Source organism: Strongylocentrotus purpuratus, unplaced genomic scaffold (genome assembly GCF_000002235.5).
Source record: "Strongylocentrotus purpuratus isolate Spur 01 unplaced genomic scaffold, Spur_5.0 spur5_scaffold_12, whole genome shotgun sequence".
Lineage (NCBI taxonomy): Eukaryota > Metazoa > Echinodermata > Echinoidea > Camarodonta > Strongylocentrotidae > Strongylocentrotus > Strongylocentrotus purpuratus.
The window spans coordinates 27,267,389-27,289,076 of record NW_022145597.1 but is presented as its reverse complement, the minus strand read 5'-3'; the positions used below and the strand labels follow the sequence as shown (position 1 = coordinate 27,289,076).

Here is a 21,688-nt window from a genome sequence, read left to right as displayed (position 1 = left end):
TAACAGGGGGTTATCTCATCAAATCGGCTCTCGATTAACATAAGGGGACCAATGGTACCGCTTAGGCATTTTTTGCTATATAGAGGGCGCAAGTAGCTACAAGTAGTGCTGTCATTAATTGCAAGCAAAGTTTTAATAATAATAATAATAATAATCCGTTTTTTTTTATATAGCGCTCAATACACCGATCCAACGATGTGCCTAAGCGCTTTACAGATATATTATTACCCCGGTCATTGGATTCAGGCTTACCCGCACACAATGTGTGCACATTTTCCACTCCCTGGGGAGCATTCCAGCCAGTCGCCATTTTACAGGGGCACACTGTCTTGCTCGTCCAACCACATGAACGTTCGCATCCTACCGGGAAAAGGTTGAAAAATAATGATCCTGGAATTTGAAATTCCATCAGGGAAATATCATAGGTTGTATTTTGAAAAACTATGTTAACATTAATGCTATAGTAAAAAGATGTTATTTTTCATAATAAATGTAAGTAAGGACTTTGCGATCCAAACGGTATGAACAACTTCTTGAAAGTAAAACTTTCTTCTTCCGTTCTCATGCAAGCAGGATTGGTGCTTAATTGGCACAACATTATACTGCTCAGAATTAGTATACTTGGAATTTAATTTGCATACATGCCCCAAGTCTTATCAAACAGGGTCGTTGTTCAATTCAATTCAATTCAAATTTATTCATGTTTCCAACAAAACATTACAAATCAATTATAAGCATTTAAAACAAATGTTACTATGTACCTGTAGGCTGGCTAGGTGTGAATGACCAAAAAGACTCTTTTTTTTTGTTATACTTGTCATAGACAAATTGTTGCTATGGTAGATAGTGTATCTCCTGACCAATGAGCAGTAACTATACCCTTTGTGGAACTAATTCATGAATAATTCCTATTTGGCCTGATAGTCTTCAACTTCAGACTTGTCGTACTGTTCTGGTTACATGCCGCTACACCATAATTATATAGGATCTAGCTTTTAAATCTCTTTCCATCCCTGATGTTAAAAGGGGAGGTGAATGCATGAACCTTGCCGTTAGTGACCAACTATCTATAAACACCATATCATCTTTTATCCTCACTTTTCCCCGTAAAACCTGCCCTTTAATATCCATTCTCGTAAAGCCCTTCTTTCTATTTAGTGTGCCTTTTTTCAAAGTCATAAATATGGTCTAGACAATCATGATAGCGTAGACTTTCAACAATTCAACTTAAGGGGAAACATCAATGCTCTATTGTACATGTATATCCCATAGAAATCGATCATACTTTAATAAGATTACATAATAGTCATTGTAGGAATGATAATTATTTTTACACAAAACTTAATAAGTAATGAAATTGATCTAAAGTGAAACACTTTTGCCCCATTAATTTAAAATTCATTTTAATGGCAATATACTTGGAAAGGCCTATGATGTGAATTCAGAATGTGAAAATATGTATTTTCTTTATCGACGAGTTGACGTTTTCTAAACTGTTCCTGTCAAATAACGTCTTTCGATCCGGATTTCTATTTTCTTTAAAAAAATTGTCGTATCACCGTTAGTACAATGTAATTTGTGTTTGTTTCTTAGAATGCACTATCACTTCCGGGTGAAATATTCAAAAGGGTAACGTATGACTTTTAGCGGAGTCGAAAATGACACTCAATTTGCGGACTTCCAAGAACATTTTCAACAAAATAAGTATCCTTCTATTATGTGCTCATAATATAACTCTTCTTAGTATAGGTCCATGGTTTGAGTTTTATCGACTATTTTCGCGAAGTTTGCCTGATCTCTCATGATTCGGAAGTTCCCTTTTGAAATACATGACACTCTTTCGGGAAATTAATTGCTCTTAAGAAGAAGAAAAGAATACCCTATGCTTTCAAAATGCTTTCAAATCTGCGACATCGAAGTGTTTGTGAACATCCCCGGAAATTACCCCATTGTTGCGATATCATGCGTACTCAAAGTCTTAGATAATTATAAAGTTACACCAACGGAGATAAAATTATGTAAGGATAAACGCGGAATAAACGTCATATATATATATATATGCGGGACACATTACACGTAATCGCCCTTTAATACTCATGAGTTGATTTTATATTTTTTTTTAAAAATCAGAGATTACCGTGATCAGGGGCGTCACTGGGTAATGTTTTTTTGTTGGGGGGGGGGCATTGTACTTCTCACTCCACTCAACAATGTGGTCATTTTTGTATTGCCATTCAGGGCGGATCCTTGATTCTGTGAAAAGGGTGAGAGGACACAAAAGCAAAAGGTATCTGACAAGCAAACGAATATTTGTAAAATGATTATCACTTTATCAACAAAGCACGTGTTGAAAATAATATCGCTAGTGACATTCGTTTGTCTCGCAATATATGGTCAACAAGGGATCTAAAAGAAAACACGTTTGCTTACAATATTTGTTATCACCTGACGAAATGTTGCAGCGGTGCACGAAACGTCGCGATCTTTTAGATCCCTTGTTGACCATACATTGCGAGACAAACGAATGTCACTAGTAGCGATATTATTTTCGATACTGTATCCGCAACGAGTTCTTAACTCATCTTCGTCATTATGTTGCAACCATTGTGTGGGTAGATTATGCGTATAATAATTATTATCCGCCCACGCTGGTGATCATGCATTTTCGTTTCTAATCCCTCGATTCAGGGTTCGGTGCCTATTTTTAACACATGCTTTTAATTTGTAGTGTCAAAGTATATTGTTGTGGTTTAGGGTTTGTGAGTTCTTTGATAATGTGCACATCATGTGATTTGCAGTCGTTTCGATTATCCCTCATTGTTTTTTACCCTAATTAATACTGACATCATTTTCAATCGTGGACGTTTTAACTAAAAATGTGTAAAACGGAAAGTGAATCTCTCTCCCTCTCCCCCCCCCCCCCTCTCTCCCCCTCTCTCTCTCTCTCTCTCTCTCTCTCTCTCTCTCTCTCTCTATCCATCCCTTCCTCCCTCTCTTCCACACTCGCCATGCCTTCCTACCCCCTCTTTCCCTCCTTCATTCATATTTTAAAATAATTATCTTCCTTATGCAATTTTTTTCATCTCGCCCTTATTCAAATGAAGAGATTTTTACAAATCTACATCTAAAACGGATTGTGGAAATCAATTTGAGCTGAACTCGAAACTTGAAACATAATACCTTACCAGCATCTCTGCCATTTATAAATCAATCAAGGAAACTCAATACTGCTGTGGTGACGCTTTGCATGAAAACAATATTCTCTCCTTTTCCCCAGAAATGCAGATCTTCCTTTAGTATACAAAATAGCAAACTAATTCTTTGAAGAAGGCTCAATAATTTCCCCCTTCGTAATTTGAATAAATCATTTACGATGCTAAACCGAATCACATCCTCAATATCGGCTTTGTAACTGTTAATCATATCCACTTAGATAGTTAATCTAATACTCAGAATTGATAGATATAGTTTCTATGAAAATTCCTCTCCGTTCGATTTCGTATTAACGAACTTTCACATATCGTTTTTTTTTTGCATATTGTATTGGCCAAAAATAATGTTATGTTTTTGTTTTGGACTGTTGTCGTATGCCCCAGTGTAACATATCTCCCCCCCCCCCCATCTCTCTCTCTCTCTCTCTCTCTCTCTCTCCCTCTTTGGAGGGGTCAGATGTTTTGACCGGTGAAAATGTGATTAGAATCCGTTTAGAGATAATACACTGCATCTACCAACAAGGGTCGGTGTGGGAGGGGTTCCCCAACTCATCCTAAGCTTTGATTCCCTACAATTTGATCAAAGTCCTGTTTTGACAGATATGACATGTATATGACTTTGAGACTATATCATCAACTCTGTTAAAAATAAACTTGAGTTCTGGTTAAAAAAAAAAAAAAAATAAATTCTCACAGAATCAAACAAAACTTACACTGATGTTCAAGATTACAAATAAATTTCAGTTGCCAAACAATTTTGGTAGAAAATGTATACTGGCTGAGTAAAGAGCATAGAAAGAAAAGGAAATCAAGGAAAGTTGACCCGACACTATTTGTGTCGTCTCATATACATCTTTCTGTGTACAGTGCTTGTTACTTTACCAAAACTGGGCCAAATTTATTATGATTTTGATGACTCCAGAAACTTGCAATACACACCAATACTTACATGCTATATGATCAACTTTTTCTCATCCATTCCACACCTTTTCTTTCACAATGCAATCGCATGACCAGAACTCAACTTTATCTTTAACTAGATTAACTGTTAATCGCCATAACTAGACGGGAATGGAAAGGACATTATTTCAAGAACATTTTGATCTGTTGAATATAGAAGAACATAAACGAAAGACTTTCGAGAACTATACCCTCCGGCCATTTTAATAGCCTTCTCCATCAATTACTATTGAATGTTCGAACAGTAGAATCAAATGATTATTACAAAATAATGTTTGTAAAAAGGGAATTGAATTTTCCTGTAATTCGATTTCTCGATAATGTTGCAATCTTCTTGCAGTGAAAAAGTAGTGTATCAAATTTGGTTGAGATTAAAGACATTAAAATGATTATAGACGTTCATTATACTGATACAACGTGTGGTTGTAAGGGTTTAGGCATAGCCATATCATTTTAATGGGGTTGCTGTATTTGATCAAATTGTCGACAGAGCCCCCCCCCCCCCCCCCCCCCCCCCCCAAAAAAAAAAAACTCGTAAGTGGAAAATGCCGTATAAAATGGTGACAAAAATACAAATCTATAAAAGGGATGAAGAGTCAGAGAGAGAGAGGCAGAGTCAGAGAGAGAGAGAAGGAGAGAGAAGGAGGAGGAGAGGGGGGGGGGGGGGGGGGGAGAGAGAGAGAGAGAAGCAGGTGGAAGCTATACCACCCCAAAAAAAAACTCGAAACGAAATCGAAATCGAAAATGGGAATCAGGAAACAAGATAGATAAGAAAAAGGGGAACTCAGAACACTCAACAGATGACTTGATAAATAAAGACTTGTATTGTTGCTTCCCTTAATAGCAAAACCAAGGCAATTCGCTTTATACAAACAATTATGTTTATAATAATATTATTATGACGGCACTGACACGATTAAATGTTTTTGTTTCAGTTTCATATTTACTCCTACACTCCCGCCAATCTAGTTGTTTTATTATATTTACTCTTTAAAACATAATCTCGTCTTTCGAATCACCATGGTAAACAATGAATGACAAACCAATTAGACCTGCCCAACCCTTCAATAAAAAAAGGAAATGGAGTCATAGTATATCTCTTGATTTCTCCATTTCGCTTAAAAAAGGGTGCAAGAATGTGGGATATGACCCGAATTAGTAGTATTAGTAGCAGTAGTAGTAGCAGCAGTAGTAGTAGAAGTAGTAGCAGCAGCAGCAGTAGTAGAAATAGTAGTAGCTGTTGATGTTGTAGAAGTAGCAGTTGCAGTAGTAGAAGCACCATTTATGTTATACATAATTATATCCGTTTTTCACAATGAAATTTCTTCAATTATCAATGTACATAAAACAGTCATCACTCAGCAGCTGTGAGACTAAAGTGTGAAATAATCTGTTGTTCCTTTCTTCCTTTAACTCTTTCTGTCTGTCCTTTTCTCTTCGTATTTCCCATTCAAGTGTCAAACGTGGTAAGATACCAGGAAAATCAAAGAGAGATACAGAATTACAAAATGCGAAAGGTACAGAGTTTGGTTAATAAAAAAAAAAAGTCAATGCCCTGCACAAGTCATCATTGTATTTTTTGGTAATTAAAATGAAATAAAATAAATGAAATGAGAGAGAGAGAGAGAGAGAGAGAGAGAGAGAGAGAGATATTGGGAGACAGATCGAGACAGAGAGAAACAGAGAGAAACACAGAGAGAGAGAGAGAGAGAGAGATTCGGAGACAGATCGAGACAAAGAGAAACAGACAGAAACAGAGAGACAGGAGAGAGAGAGAGAGAGAGAGAGAGAGAGAGAGAGAGAGAGAGAGTGTGAGTGAGAAAGGGAGATAGGACAGAGAGAAAGAGAGAGACAGACAGACAGACAGAGACAGAGAAACAGAGAGAGAGAGAGAGAGAGATCGAAAAGGGACGTCCCCCTCGTAATGATCGTAGGCGGACAATCCTGTCGGACGTCAAGGAAACAACCTGTGAACGAATACTACGTCATGAAGGTTTTGACGTCATCTTCATGTGAACTTGATCAACTATGTACACACACACACACACCTTAAAATATCGCAATTCGATTAGTGCAGATGATTTAAAATTGTAAATTAGATTCACATTTTTCTTCTTGAAGAGAATTTTTCTTCAGTTTTGGTAGTTTTTGATAGTTTTCCTTTTCTTTTTCTGCCCTTTTCTTTTCTTGATTAATTATGTCCTCTTTCTTGAATGGACAGATACTTGTCATTTTGTGTTTAAAATTTAATCCTCATATCTTTTAAGGCAAATGATTTCCAAAAAATGTGGCTGCAATTTTTCTATCGTTGAAAGTCTGTAATGAGCCCCAAACCCTTGCCCTTCGTTCAAATATGCGAGACAGTGTGAAATAATTGATTACAAATTTATTTGGAACATACTCAGTGCTACCACCTAATACGAATGCTACGCATTATCATGGGTGGATGTAGAGGGAGAGTGTAATTCCCCAACGGCACATGGGATAGATCGGGTGAAATGGGTCGGATTCGGGGGCTCGGTGGGTAGGGGAGAGGGGGGGGGGGGCTCAAACCAAGCTGAATGTACCTTTCACGGGTTAATCATTGCAGTCATTTTGGAAATGTTGCGTGTACTCTCTAAATACATAACCTTGAAAAGAAAATGACTATGGCAATCATATCCTGGGCTTAAAGAGAAAGTACTTACTTTCGAAAGCGGTTTAACTTTTCATAAACGAGCGTGTAATTTCCTGTTTAAAAAAAAGAAGAAAATAAAAGAATGACCCTAAAGTTTGGTTGCACGCATGACCGGAAATATGTAAAAATGGAATCATAGATTAAGTTGAAATGCGAATCGTTTGACTGTCCAACAATAGGTATATTCTAATCTCCATTGCATTAACATTTTCTTTCCCTCTTTTCTTCAGCCCATCTCAAAACAAAAAACTACTTGCCATCATGTTCTTGCTCTCTTGTTTCAGCTATCTCAAGGATTTTGTGCGCTCCCTATGCTCGATCTCTACAACTTTCCTTTTCTCTCACTCTCCTTCCCTCCAAACGCAGCCCGCATTTTTGTTCCTTCCCCCCCCCCTTTTTTTTTTCTTCTTCTTTTTTTCTGTTCTTTCTTCGTCATGTAATTTGTTACGTCTTCTTATTTACAGTCATTACGTGTTTTAATAAATGTTCTCTGTTGGCCACTATTCTTCTTTAATTGATTATGTATTCAATATTTTGTTCACACTCATTATTATCTGAGGGGTCCACAATTTACAAGCTTTGCTTTTCAGTGGACCTCTCCATTTTCTCAAAATATAAATGCAATTAAGTTTTAAAATTCATTTTTTTGTCTTCCTAAAATGTATAAATTATTATTAAGATTTGTTTATTACCAATGTAACTATGTTTTGTATACATTTTACATTGTATTCGTTATTATGTATTGTATTTTGTTGGAAATGAAAAAATAAAAATGAAATGAAATGAACTCCATCATATTTTGGATTAAATTCAAGATTAACTTTTAAATTTGGTTTGGTTTGGTTTTATTTTCCGCATAAAAATTCAATACATACTATACAATTTACAAATAATACAAATCAAGAATTAAAAAACGACTGGAAAGCTCTATTTAGAGCCATTATTAAAATGGCTCTGTTCTTCCTAGAGGTCCAGAAATTATCAAATAAAATACAAACTATTATAAAAATATAACATTAAAAACGCACTATCTGGTACAGGCTGTTACACGAATATATAATAAACATGCATGTTGTTTCTTGGTTAGTAATCATATAATCAATATATCTATTGCTAAAATGTTAATGTAATTGTAACAAGATCGGACAAATAATCTTTTGGTCAATAATTGCCCAAGGAAAATACAAATCACAAAATTGATGTGCATTGTCATAATTTGCTTAACAAATCATGATAAATGTATTTTTCTGTGAACACGTGTAAAGTAATCATTAAGCGCGCGTAAACTTTGTGAAAACTTATTCGACCAATCAACCACCTTAAACGAAATCACGTGATGATACTTTCAAAACCGAGCATAAAACTACACCATGTTACTTAACACCCAGTAATTATTAATGCATGCTTAAATCTGACCGGTGTAAAAAAAAATAATAACACCACTGAGACAACGCACCTTTATAATCAACACCAATGGTGTCAAAAAATTCAATACCATACTGGTGTAAGAATTTCTACACCCTGGACTTTACAGTGTACCCCTCGCCCCGGGCACCCCCCCCCCCCCCCCCCCACCACCATACCTATGTCCTCTGTCCGATTCCCCTCGCCAAAGAGCGGTCGACCTTTGGACCTGGAATTCAGGGAAGGGGTAGATGCCCCCATAATGTCAAAGGTAGCTGTGTATCCCATGGAGATAAATATTTTAAATATTCAAAATTTAACTGAGCGCTCGTCGGAGGCGGATACCGGCGCTATACACTTTCACCATGGTATTGCACATTTTTTATTCTACAAGTTTTACGGAACTCAACTGATAACATTTTTTCTATTTTCGCCCACGACGAAATATGATACATGTTGATTTCAACTTCCGGGTAAAAACCCATATATACGCATGTTTATCACAACGCAATATCTCTTCCTCGGTTCTTCTCGCCTGCAACAATAAATTGGTGAAAACTTGATTTAAGAAAAAAAGAATCTGAGGCTTTCTGATTTTGTTTCAACTGTAGATCCTGTACCAGTTAATTTATCTCTACAGGGATATTGAGAGACACAGCCCAAGCAAAAACTCATCGATATTAACAACGCGGTATGAAGATGTTTTATTCTCTCTATTTTGCTGCCTTTCTTCTCGGGTGCGTATCGTCTGCACCAATATCATCTTCTCTCTGGGAAACGCCCTGCCCCCCTGATAAACTGAGTTGTGAAAATGGTAAGTTAATCATCGTTAATTGGTCCTAAAACATTGCAAATTAGGCCAAAATTATTTTGTATTACTCCTTAAAATTACCACCATCAATAATTATCATCACCGCCCGCTGTCATTGATAAACCGAACTGTGAAAATGGTTAGTTTTAGCATTGGAAAAAATCGTCATGAAACATCTCAAATTACTCATCAATATTACTACCACCAATATCGATATATATGTGATATATATAATTTATGATATATATTTAATGATGACAAATAACAGAAAGCTTGTGAATTAATTACTCGTTATTGTCACGGTTGCTTTGTGGCCAAAGTAATACTAATTTCTAGAGTTACCGAGCCATCAACCAAGCCCTGATATTAGAATTCACAAGTTTGTAAATTTTAAAGAAGACTTTGGAGAACAAAAATCAACTTAAGGAATATTTGAATACCCTATTGTATTGCTTAGAGAAATCATGTCCGGATTACGTAATACTTCATTGACATTCTCGCACATTTCAACAGGGAATGAATAAAGCTCTTGAAATTGCCTTAGGATGATTTTCGATCGTTTTAAACACATATTTTTTAAAGAATGTTCTTCATATTCTTGAAACATCTTTTTAACCCTGTTTACGCTATTGTAAATATCAAAGATTTTTTTTCCTGATAATTATAAATGTGGATAATGAGTTATTTATTCATCTTTGGACCATGCATTATGGCTCAAGGCATGGGCACACAGAAGATTCTTTATGTTGGGGACCAGAGGGAAATTCAATGAATTATTGAAAACTTATTGCTTTTTCATTGTTTTTTGTTTTATTTGTGGGAACTGCCCCCTACCCTAGCCCCCGCTGCGTACAGTCATGGTTCGGTGGCAAAGCAATGGCCTCGCAACTGTGAGGCCCCAGGATTTAAAAAAACGTGTCGATGTGCTATATTAGTGCCCTTTAGTGGGGCATTAATCCTCATTACTGTCATTTATGACTTAAGGGCGTAGGTCCCCTAGTTGATAAGCATAATAGCATACACATGCTTTAGCAGTCACGCAAAAAAAAAAACACTGGCAAATTATTATTACATAAAATCTGAGAATGCATACTATTATCTAGATCTATTAGGAATAAATCATTGTCAATATAATTCCATAAATTGAGGTTTAAAAAAAATTCCAACTTATGAGCGACAGTGTATATATATATATATATATATATATATATATATAAAATACAGTATATATATATATATTATTGAGTAAACTCAAAGTAAATGAGTGATCTAATCCATTATGAAACAGACATGATAGACAGCATTATTTGGATTTCAATAGTCATATATCCCAAAACATTTCCGTGAAATATGAGCAAAAAAATACCATTTATTCTATGTTTGGTTCATTTTTTCTTTCAAATCTTGAAAATATGATTTAGGCTATTAGTTTAAAAAGATGGCAATGTTAAAAGTATGGCTGTGAATACTGTTTGCACAATACTAAAAACATTGGCTATGGTGAAGAATAGAGAGAGAGAGCGCTAAAGAGGGAGTTCATTCTCTCTCTCTCTCTCTCTCTCTCTCTCTCTCACTGCAGGTGCCCTTACAATTATAGGGAAAATCCCCTTTCAACCCCTTTTTCATCATAAAAGGGAGACCACTTGAGTTTAAGACAAAGCAAAATCTTCCACACAAAATCCCCAACGTAATACATGGGAAATCATTCCCGATCAAAATTAAGTTTATCCAAATTTCAAGTAGGCCTATTGCATGTTTGCATAAACTTTAAACAATGTTTGATCGAAAATGCCATTAATAAAAGCTTATAAGCGTAAAATTATTGATCATGAAGAAAAAAAACACAGATTTTTTTTCTTTGTGATATTAAAATATTTCCAATTAAAAAAGAAATTAAGACTCAAACCACTAAAACGCATACAAAGTTATTACGTGTTCTATGATATAGAACACGTAATAACTTTGTATGCAAAGACAGAGTGAAGAGTGAAGAGACAAAAAAACAAACTATAAAATTGTCTCTTCACTCTGTCTGTGAGTAAGAATTATTTTCGTTTTTATTATTGGGTTTCAGTTTCGTTTTACTCATTCTCCAACACTACTTCCCAATGGTTGCACTTACAATATAAAGAAGTAACAGAAATCGTTTTCTTTTTAGATTCAAATATTCTGTCAGACTATGTAGAGTCAGAGAGGGCGGGGGAGAGATGTTATATGACATAAATTATTTGCAGTTTGCTATTGTTTCACATCTAAAAATACTTTTGTCTTAGTAAGTCCATGCTCTAAACATGCAATCATACTGATGTTATAGATATTTTAATCTTTAAACTCGAAAACCAGTAGAAGATACAGATCAAGACTAAAACAGGTCGAATATGTAGGTGAAAGAAGGAAGAAAAGCAACGATAGAGAAGAAGCAAACAAATAATAAAGATATAAAAGAGGGAACAAAGATAACTGACACCAGCAAGGAGTATTATAAGATAAAATAAACCCCGGTTAGATAAGGCAGTATCGATCTGTTTGATTAAAACTGGATATGTACTTAGTGTAAAGTGTTCCTTGAAATCTGGATAATTTTATGGCAGTATCGGTCAATCGCGGTACCAAGGGAAAATCCCGGCCTTAAATATTACTAACTAGTGGTCAGTCTTCAAAGAAAACAAAATGTATGCTAGTGTAGGAGCGGATCCGTGATTTAAAAAAAAAGGGGTACAATACCGCAAACTATCTGAAAAGCAAGAAAATAGATACTAAATAGCAATAAAAGTTATATGTATTTTTGTTTGTCTGTTTAAAACTATATGTTTATATGAGGGGAATTGTTATGGGGATGGTATACTTTATATTTAGTCAATCGGGTTTGAAGGGGGCACGGGATGAATGTGCCCCTTCACCTTTGATATGAGTTTGCATGATCTTAGAATTCACTCACATATTGCTGTTTGCCGAGAATTTTGTATGTTGTAATTCCTATTTATCCTATCCTACTTTTTATTTTGGTGATGTATGTAAATCGTCTAAATTATGTTTCCCTTAACAGAGGTCACTTTAAACCTCTTGTGAAAATATGCTTTTCTATGTAAACATGAGATGTAGATGATTGATTTTTTGTTTTAATGATTCGTTTGACTAAACTAAACAATTCTCAGAAAGAAAACAAATTACAACCTCAAGTCCTGTGGGGATGTATCATAATGTAAGGATGTTTTTGAGTCACTGTCACGTAAAAAACGCAAACTGTTTAAAATCCTCTCTACATTGTACAACATAACCTTTTCAAACTTATTTGTGTTTGTTTATTAATCATTTATTCTTGTAGTCATATTTTTGATAACAGGAAGACAAGCACGTGAATAATTGATGTTAGCATGTGGCTTGCCCGTATCCAGCATTTCCAAATTGGAGGATGTTTAAAAATTGTTATGTATTTGTTTTAGAACTGAACGTGAAAGTTTCTTAATAGGGACTTTTAGATTCGCACGAAGACAATGGGGATTGCTACGATCGACGTCCTTTTAATGCACTGCCTTGAATGTATGTCACACGTATCAGTCCACGCAAATCTAAAAGTCCCTATTAACACTCACGCAGGACAGCACGTAAATCTAAGTGTTTCCGCAAAGAGAAGATAAAGAACAAATAAATACCCTAACGTTTCCTTGCATGCATTCACACTAATTTGAAAAAAACTATATAGGGTTACGCACTTTGCATTGATTTGGTGTAATAGTTCTCTATCTAAATATTAAGAATGTCTTAACGCTAGTGAAATATAAGTACCTTTATTTTCATAGGAAATCGGAATAAAGAGGCACTTTGTCTTATTCACAAGGATCTTATCAAATTTCAATAAACCCGTTTTCTGCGCCATATTAAATTACTTGCTGGGTGTTCGAATCTAGAGGGATGGTATAACGTTATAATTATAAATGAAATTAATTGAAGAAAAAAAAGACTGTTGGTTGCCGTTGCAGAAATTCGTCTCAAAAAGATTGAAATTATTTTACAACGTTTCGATCGAATACCATCATGGAACATTTACAGGGATTTTTCCTTGCTTAAGTTCTGCCTCAAAACAGGATTTTTTTATGAATGCAAAGATCACCAAAACGATAGATATTTTCAAATTACAGAGATGTTAATTGGAGTCCATTTCCTTATGTTTTGTCCTGTCTTCTTTGACATTAATTTGTTTCCACAAACTCCTTGAAGTATTTAAAATACTTTTCTTTTTTATGTTAACGATGTTCATTTTTATACACGTTCAAAGCAAAACGAAAACTAAAGAAAAACAATGACACGTAGGCCTATTCATCTGTTTCATTTGCTATTTCTCTCTCACTATACGTATTGAATCTAAAAACGTCTTTCGATTCTATTATCTCTCGGTTTGCCTTGTATTCGATCGAATAGGATAACGTTTGAAGCGTATGTGACTGTGTATCAGAAAGGAAATTAAAATTAATACTCACGTTGAACTTGTTGAAGTGCCACACATTGGTGATCAATAATCACACATTTCTCTCTCTCTTCCCTCTTTGCTCCCCTCTCTCTATCGCTTTCTTGTTTTTTCTATATCTCCTCCCCTTTTTCTTTCACTTCTTTTCAATTATAGGTACAGATATCGGATTGGTTGGTTTCGAGTTTGGCAGATATACCCGGCTAGAGCATTCCAAACAGGGCACCTACAAAGACCTCGTATGCTACCCGCAGAACTTCTGCTCCATGCGATGGCTGAAGGACGGCCTTCCCTTCCCGTGGGCGTGGTCTGTGGATATGGGCGTGGCACAGGGCGTTTGTAATTCGACGCTCATGTTCCGGAGGGTGGGGCTTGAGGCGGCGGGCGTGTACACGTGTGAAGTGACGGGTGCAAATGGAACAGTGATTTCCAGAAACATCACCCTGAGAGTGAAAGGTATGAAAAGAGTTCCCGTTTCGCCCCCCCCCCCCCCCCTTTGATAATTTCATTTTATTTTGCACCAGGAGAAAGAGGTATTATGTATTTCTACTTCATTTTGGATTGACTTAATCTGCCATACGATTAAGTCCATAATTTTAATTGAAAGTATCCTTGTTTAATAATAATAATAATAATAATAATAGCCTAATAGTCCACTCCAAATTTTATTAAACCAAAACGGAAATTCTTTTTGCCCAATTGATCGTGAGCCCGGCAGCCACTGAGCAGCGTCAGATCGACGTTGCTCTATCCCTTATTGTTGAACGCCAAACAAGATAGCAACAACTCCCATCTTTTAACGTCTTTTGGTATGACGCGGCCGATATTATGTATAATTTTATTCAAAGATCCTTATTGTTAAGATAATGATCATATTGTAGAATTGTAATGATACATAGTAGTTACTTACTGATGATGATGATAAGGAAAATGATATTCATAATAATAATAATTATTATTATTATTATTATTATTATTATTATTATCATCATCATCTTAACAACATATCAGCTATTAGTATCACTATCATCATCATCATCATCATCATCGTCATTGTAATTTTCATAATTGTTACGATTTGTATAGTATCACATTCATTCTGTTAACTCTTACAGCTACTCCGCCCCCAGCTCCGCCCATTGTTGTCGCCGGGGATCTTTGCGCCAATCACACGGCAGAGCTCGGGTCAAATGTCACCTTCCGTTGTGAGATCTATGTGGGTGAGGATGTTATGGCCAACAGCTACTCGTATTGGCTAATGGAAGTCACACCCGGAGAATGGGACCTCCCAGACTATGTAGATCTGAACGGGACGGTCATTCATGCCAATAAAGAAAAGTATGTGCGGCTTATACACCAGTAAAATACACCATGCACACCGCGGCATATCTATAATCTACTCCAGCCCGACTCCAAACCAACCATTTCTTTTCCATTCTATCCCGGGTACTTTTCGGTCTGTTGTCGACCTGGTTTCGGTTTCGTTCGTTTGACTGAGATATCATACCTCATCCACATCAACTAGACCGAGACCCGGAACCAGAAGAGACTGCATGAACACAATATTAATTTAACCCGAATGACCAAATAATCATTGAGGTTTATGATATGACGAAGCGGGTTCTTATCAAAATAATGATTGGTTGAGAGCGTTTATACGTGACCAGGCATTTATTTTGCATAACATGTAGTTTCACTATCGGACCAGTCATTAGCAAATACTTATGACCGGTCATTAGTAAAATCATGTTATAAAACATCATTTTATAAAACATGAATCTCAGGGGTTTTACGCATTTTTATTACGGTCAGATGAGCATTCAGGGCTCGATCCAGGGGCCCGCCTTAGGGCCCTTGTGGGGTCCAGGGGCGGAGCCCCCGGATTCCGTGAAGCTCAGGTAAAACTCTTGCCATGTCAGCAACATTTGTAAATTACTGATATCGAATTAGAAGTGAACTACATATGAATTTGATTGGGGGGGGGCAACTGCCCCCAGCCCCCCCCCCCCCCCCCCTCCCCATCAGCACGCCAGTGCTTGGAGCATGTCAGTACCATTGTGGGGAGGGGCCAATGAGGTGCTAAGGATCACATTGTCGGCTATTCAAAAGTACGGGGGAACGGACGGCTTACATATTCTAGGCGTTAGCCAATAAAAATAGGGGGTGGGGGAGGGTAATAATTTATTTGTCGACATTTTTTGGAAATTCCCCATCCTGTTTTTCTAATCATTTTGTTTGATTTCTTTCAAGGCAATTTGTTAAAAATGTTGGATCGCCCTTTTTGCGAGATTTAAATTGAAAATCCGATATCTAACTTAGTTAGGCGATCGAACCAAGTTTAACAACCCAAAGAAAATATATCTTCTTTGAAGCAACCAAACATTAACAAACAAATAAAATAAAACAAACAAGGGTACACAATGTATGTCCGTGCACTGACAAATAACACTTCATCATGGTACATTGCTATAATTTGTTGTCTTTTTCATCATACATTTCAGTAACGTGAGGCCCGGCTACATGATGTCCGAACTTCAAATTTTCAACGCATCGCACGAGACCTTCGTTAGATATGAACTACACGTCTCTACCAGCAGGATGAACTCCGTAACCAATTTTCACTTGCAACCGCCTAGTTCCCCTATTCCAAACGAAAACATTGGTTGGTAAGTTTTCGAAAATAGTGCACGCAATCACGATACGCACTGCTTCAAAGAATGTCGCCCTCGTTGTCCACTTCACCGCACTGCAACTTTTCTGACTGATGCACTGGTGAAGGCATGCACTGATGCACTGTGTTGGCGGTCTTGATTTAGGCTTGTAGTTCTATGTAAGGCACTTAATTTATCCAAATTATGTGGGTTTTTTTTTTTTAGCCACTTTTCTTCTGGCTTCTCTCCAATCTTCCCACCATCTTTTGCTCTTCTTTTCTTCTCCTTTCAACCACCTGTGTAGCAACTGCCGACTTACCTTTTCCTTTCCTTTTCTCGCCTGTAGCTAGCTTTCAGCTTACAGTGAAAGTATGTCCACTGAGTTTTTTCTCTCTCTTTCCCTCTGGGCCGTTGTACAACAAGAAATAAAGCACTCACTATTGAAAAAAAAATTACCGTCAGTCAGTTAGGCTATCGGTCTAATGAACCTTTAATCAATATCGGTCTCGTGGGCTGTCAGTCAGTTAGGCTATCGGTCCAATGAACCTTTAATCAATATCGGTCTCGTGCAGGGCTGTCAGTCAGTTATGCTATGGTCACATTACCCAAAAGTAGACTGCTCGGCGGCCGAGCGGCGAGTTTTTAACCAATTCTGCCCGGCGGCTGCCCAGCCACCGAGCGGCTGCCGTCCAGGCACCGCTCGTTTTTAGGGCATCGCTCGGTCGCCGCTGAAGTTTTAGCGCGGAGTTAAAATTTGGGCGGCGCCTGCTCACTTTTCACTCGCCGCCCAAAATACGCTCGGTGCCTGGGCGGTCGCCGCCCGGGCACCGACCTAATCGCTGGGCGATGCCTAATTCCAGCAGCGACCGAGCAGGCTACTGATCGGTCGGTCGCTGCTCTGATTTGTGACCATAGCTTTAGGCTATCGGTCTAATGAACCTTTAATCAATATCGTTCTCGTGGGCTGTCAGTCAGTTAGGCTATCGGTCTAATGAACCTTTAATCAATATCGGTCTCGTGGGCTGTCAGTCAGTTAGGCTATCGGTCCAATGAACCTTTAATCAATATCGGTCTCGTGCAGGGCTGTCAGTCAGTTAGGCTATCGGTCCAATGAACCTTTAATCAATATCGGTCTCGTGCAGGGCTGTCAGTCAGTTAGGCTATCGGTCCAATGAACCTTTAATCAATATCGGTCTCGTGCAGGGCTGTCAGTCAGTTAGGCTATCGGTCCAATGAACCTTTAATCAATATCGGTCTCGTGCAGGGCTGTCAGTCGGTTATATATAGGCCATCGGTCTAATGAACCTTTAATCAATATCGGTCTCATGGGCTGTCAGTCAGTTAGGCTATGAACCTTTAATCAATGTCGGTCTCGAGGACTGTCAGTCAGTTAGGCTATCAATGAACCTTTAAATCAATATTGGTCTCGAGGACTATCAGTAACTTTTAATCAATATCGGCCTTGTGGGCTGTCAGTCAGTTAGGACAGGCGTGTACGCAGGGGGTGTTTGGGGGGTTAACCCCCCCCCCCCCTTTGGTATTTTTATGTGTATAAACCCCCCTAAACCCCCCCCCCCCCTTTGGGTTTAAACAAAAAATAATAATAATTTAATTTAAAAATAAAAAATAAAAAAAAAAATTAAAAAAAAATTATTCCCATGGCTGACCTAAAAAAGGTGACCTTACCCCCCCCCCCCCCTCCCCAAGGGAGCAAAATGTCAATTTTTCAAATTTCGAGACCAAAAAAAAAAAAGGGTCCTCTTACCCCCCCCCCCCCCCCCCCCCCCCCCCCCCCCGCTTATTCAGCGGCTGGCTGAGTCGTGCGAAATTATCGGCCCGATTTGAAAATGTTAAACCCCCCCCCCCCCCCCCCCCTTTGAAAAAATCCTGCGTACGCGCCTGAGTTAGGATATCGGTCTAATGAACCTTTAATCAATATCGGTCTCGAGGGCTGTCAGTCAGTTAGGATATCGGTCTAGTGAACATTTTGTTAATGTCGGTCTCGTAGGCTGCCGGTTTTCTGGGACGATCCCGAGCATAATATTCTAAATACTTAAGTTTAAAGCGACCCCTTCCTTGCCTTGTTCTATACATAGGAGACTCCGACAACAATTGCGAATCGAATGATGCCTACGCATCTACCAGAGAAGGCTCGTCCTCGTCGTCCTGGAAAACATTAGGCATCGTCATACTGTGTGTACTCGGTGTCGTCGTCGCCCTCGTCGTCATCGTCGTAATTGTGTACATGCGACGGCTAATATCATCTAAAGTCAAGGCACATTGTGAATATCATAAACCTAAATTCGACATGACTGCTTGATAGGTTTGTAAAGTATTGAATACGATCGAAAAGATCTTCAAAAAGTCATCATATTAGAGGTTTCAATGGCCTCGTTCATCACCTTGTGCGAATACTACAATGAACCGTTTCATAATGAACGTTTCCATGGATAGTACCAATGGCGTAGCGTAATTACATCCATTGAGGGGCGCTGGCACGACCGGGGGGGGGGCACCCCTGTCTTACTCGGAAAATGAAATGAAAATTCACAAGGCCACTACTCCTACTACTTCTATCTATATTGTTGATTTTATTATGAGGATGCGGGAGGCGGTCTAGACGTCTTCTCTTCTCGCCCTTCCCCTTCTCACTATTCCTTTCTCGCCCCTCATTTCTTTTATTTTTTAATCACTTAATATGGGTGCCCCTGTGCCCCCACGCTACGCCGCTGGTTAGTACAATAGGGTATTGTAATTTCCCGTTTGCTGATTTCTTGAAAATCTTTGCGATCGTGTTAATTCGCTTGTACATCCTCAAAGATATTGGGGTAAAATTCTTCCTGCAAAAAACAAATGAACAAACAAGCGATCAGCCTCATGGCTGGACGAGTTTATACGTTCACCGTTATTATAACAATATAATTATGAAGACATGCACCATATTGGTGTTCGTACTTTTCTTACTTACTTAGTATACGAAATATTTGTATGATTGTGTATTGATCAGTACCTTTTAGAGAGAAAAATAAAGAAAAAATTCAGGAAGGAGTATAACATAATTTTTGAAAATGTTTGTATTCATTTGAAAGAGGAGATTTAATTTAGGCTATTGTCTGTTTGGAGCTAAAAGGGAATTACGTTATACCATTAATGCATTATCTTTTAAGATAGACTTAACGCACTTCTGGCTCCAAACACATGCTATTTAGTCTGTCAGAGAATGAATAATATAATTCTGGAAGGTATAATTATGATGATTGAAAAGCATTCAGATAGAAAATCCTTTTTTATAATCAATTTTACAATAAAAAAACACGTAAGTGGCAAATAGTATGGTACTAAAATGTAAATGAACGTTTCTACATAATAGGGTCCTATCTTTAAAAAATAAAATGATAATTATTGCATTATTTTACATGTGAAATTTGTTCTCTATATACTATATTATGAATAGGCATTCAATTTGTATTTTATTACGGTTCGAAATCAAACAAATCTTCAGTATTTACTTGGCATAAACTTAATTAATCAGCTTCAATTTCTATTTAAAATATAAATATTCCTCACTTAACAATGATTACAAAAATATTAATAATGACGAATCTATTCTATTTGTATCATCAATTTGTTTGCAAGTATGGAATATGTAATAAGTTATAATTTATTTTACTGTGTATTATTTTGTACTTGTCTATATCTAAGTTTTGTTGAAATGCTTTTTAAAACTGAGCTTGTAAAACTTGCAATGTAGTTTGTAATTTAGCTCTCGGGCTACCATTTTGCAGTTGTTCTATAATAAAACCATTTTACTTATAGCCTACTACTATCAATATCGATCCTCTCCCTACCTACACATTTTTTCTCCATTAGAATATAAAAGAAAATCTATGATTTCCTCTAGATCAGTACTGTTATAAGCAATGTTTATGGCAACGGCTTAATGTGCTGCAGTAGAGTTGTAGTACTAGTCTAGTGTTAGGCTAGTAGTAGCCAACGTCAGTACAAGTTGGTATAGTGATAGAGACACATTAGAGAATGGTAATGTTGACCGTCTTAGAATACAGTGATTCGATTTGATTCATGGCACAAAATAATGTGTCATTAAGCTGTAATATAATATAATAATATATATTAATAGTAGTAACGGCAGAAACAACATCAACTGCAGTAGTAGTAGTAGTAGTAGTAGTAGTAGTAGTAGTAGTAGTAGTAGTAGCAGAAGTAGTAGTAGTAGTAGTTCGTTGGTATGTGTCTCCTTATAGATCAAGAATAATGTAAAGTTCCTAAATTAAATTAAATTAAATTAAGTTCTTCCATCGCCCAATGGCTGCGATGGCCGTCTCATTTCGCCAATTGGATTGGTTATCAATTCAAATGGTTTATTACATTAATTGTTCATTTTTTATATATTTATTTTTCCATAACTAAGCATTTAAATTTTACAATTATAATACCGGTTATAATTAATTTTTTACAAGAAAGAGAAGGGAAAAAAAACAACAATATGTGCAACTCTTTTGCTTTAATTTTGTGTATGTTCGTACCGTAAAGAAAATGTATGGCAGCTATTTTGAAAGAGAAGAGAATGGAGGAAGGACAGGGAGATAGGAACACTGAGAGGGGGACGGCCGAGTTAGATAAAGAAAGAGAGAGTTGACCGAGAGAGTTAATTGGTGAGAAAGAGACAGTGAGAGTGAACAGAGAGGAGACTATAGAATAAGAGGAAGAGTGAGAGGAAAGAATCAGTGAGAGTTTTATAGAGTAAAGTGAGGCAGAGTGATCGAGGAAAAGGATTATGAAGGGAGAGAGATAGAGAGAGAGAGAGAGAGAGAGAGAGAGAGAGAGAGATGGGAATTTGGTTTGGTTTTATTTACGATCATAAAAATATGAAATACAAACATCTTATAACACATCAGGAAACACTAAATAATTTTACAAGGACTATTCTAGAAGCAAAACAACATTAAAATGAAGATCATACAATCACCCACTTCAGTCTGTTCAGTTTCCGTTTCATTTTTGATTTCCAACAGAACAGTAATTTTGACATCAGATATAAAATTCAACATTCAATAATATAATACATTTAACGTGGTTAAATATTCACAAACATCCAGTATGGTTTTAAAAAGTTTTTAAAGATAAAAATCAACCGAGAAAATTGATCTGTTCTTCGTCGCGGTGTTCTAATAAATTGATTGATTAATTAATAAAAACGATGATAATATAACCCCCCATAAAATAGAGTGCGTACCCTACATAATTAATTATTATCATCATAACAGCAAGCACCAATATATTCCCGGAGGGAGACCAAGAAAGAGCGGGGACGCCTCACGCGGCCACGCCCCCAATCCTTTCTTAGTCGTCATTTGGATATTAAGGATTGGTGGGGGGGGAGGGGAGGGAGGGGGAGGGAGGTGTGGGGGGGCTTGTGTCCCATCTTGCCCTACTGAAATCTGATTCAAAAATATTTTTCTCTCAACTTGCTTGTTTTGATCTTCTTGC

The 21,688-nt window shown here is 37.1% G+C and overlaps 1 protein-coding gene across 2 annotated transcripts; it reads left to right on the top strand.

Annotated features, from left to right (window-relative positions):
• The first annotated feature begins 8,727 nt into the window (after window positions 1-8,727).
• On the top strand, window positions 8,728-19,396 carry LOC764822. 2 transcript variants are annotated; one of them, XM_011666883.2, is made up of 5 exons: window positions 8,728-9,067; window positions 13,686-13,985; window positions 14,645-14,867; window positions 16,031-16,191; window positions 18,277-19,396. In XM_011666883.2, exons 1-5 carry the CDS (start codon window positions 8,947-8,949, stop codon window positions 18,498-18,500), a joined length of 1,029 nt encoding a protein of 342 aa, XP_011665185.2. In that variant the 5' UTR covers window positions 8,728-8,946; the 3' UTR covers window positions 18,501-19,396. The 2 variants fall into 2 exon arrangements, with proteins under 2 accessions (XP_011665185.2, XP_001201346.3); XM_001201346.4 differs by having other exon boundaries at window positions 8,730-9,067; window positions 16,031-16,195; window positions 18,277-18,377.
• Window positions 19,397-21,688: the final 2,292 nt, after the last annotated feature.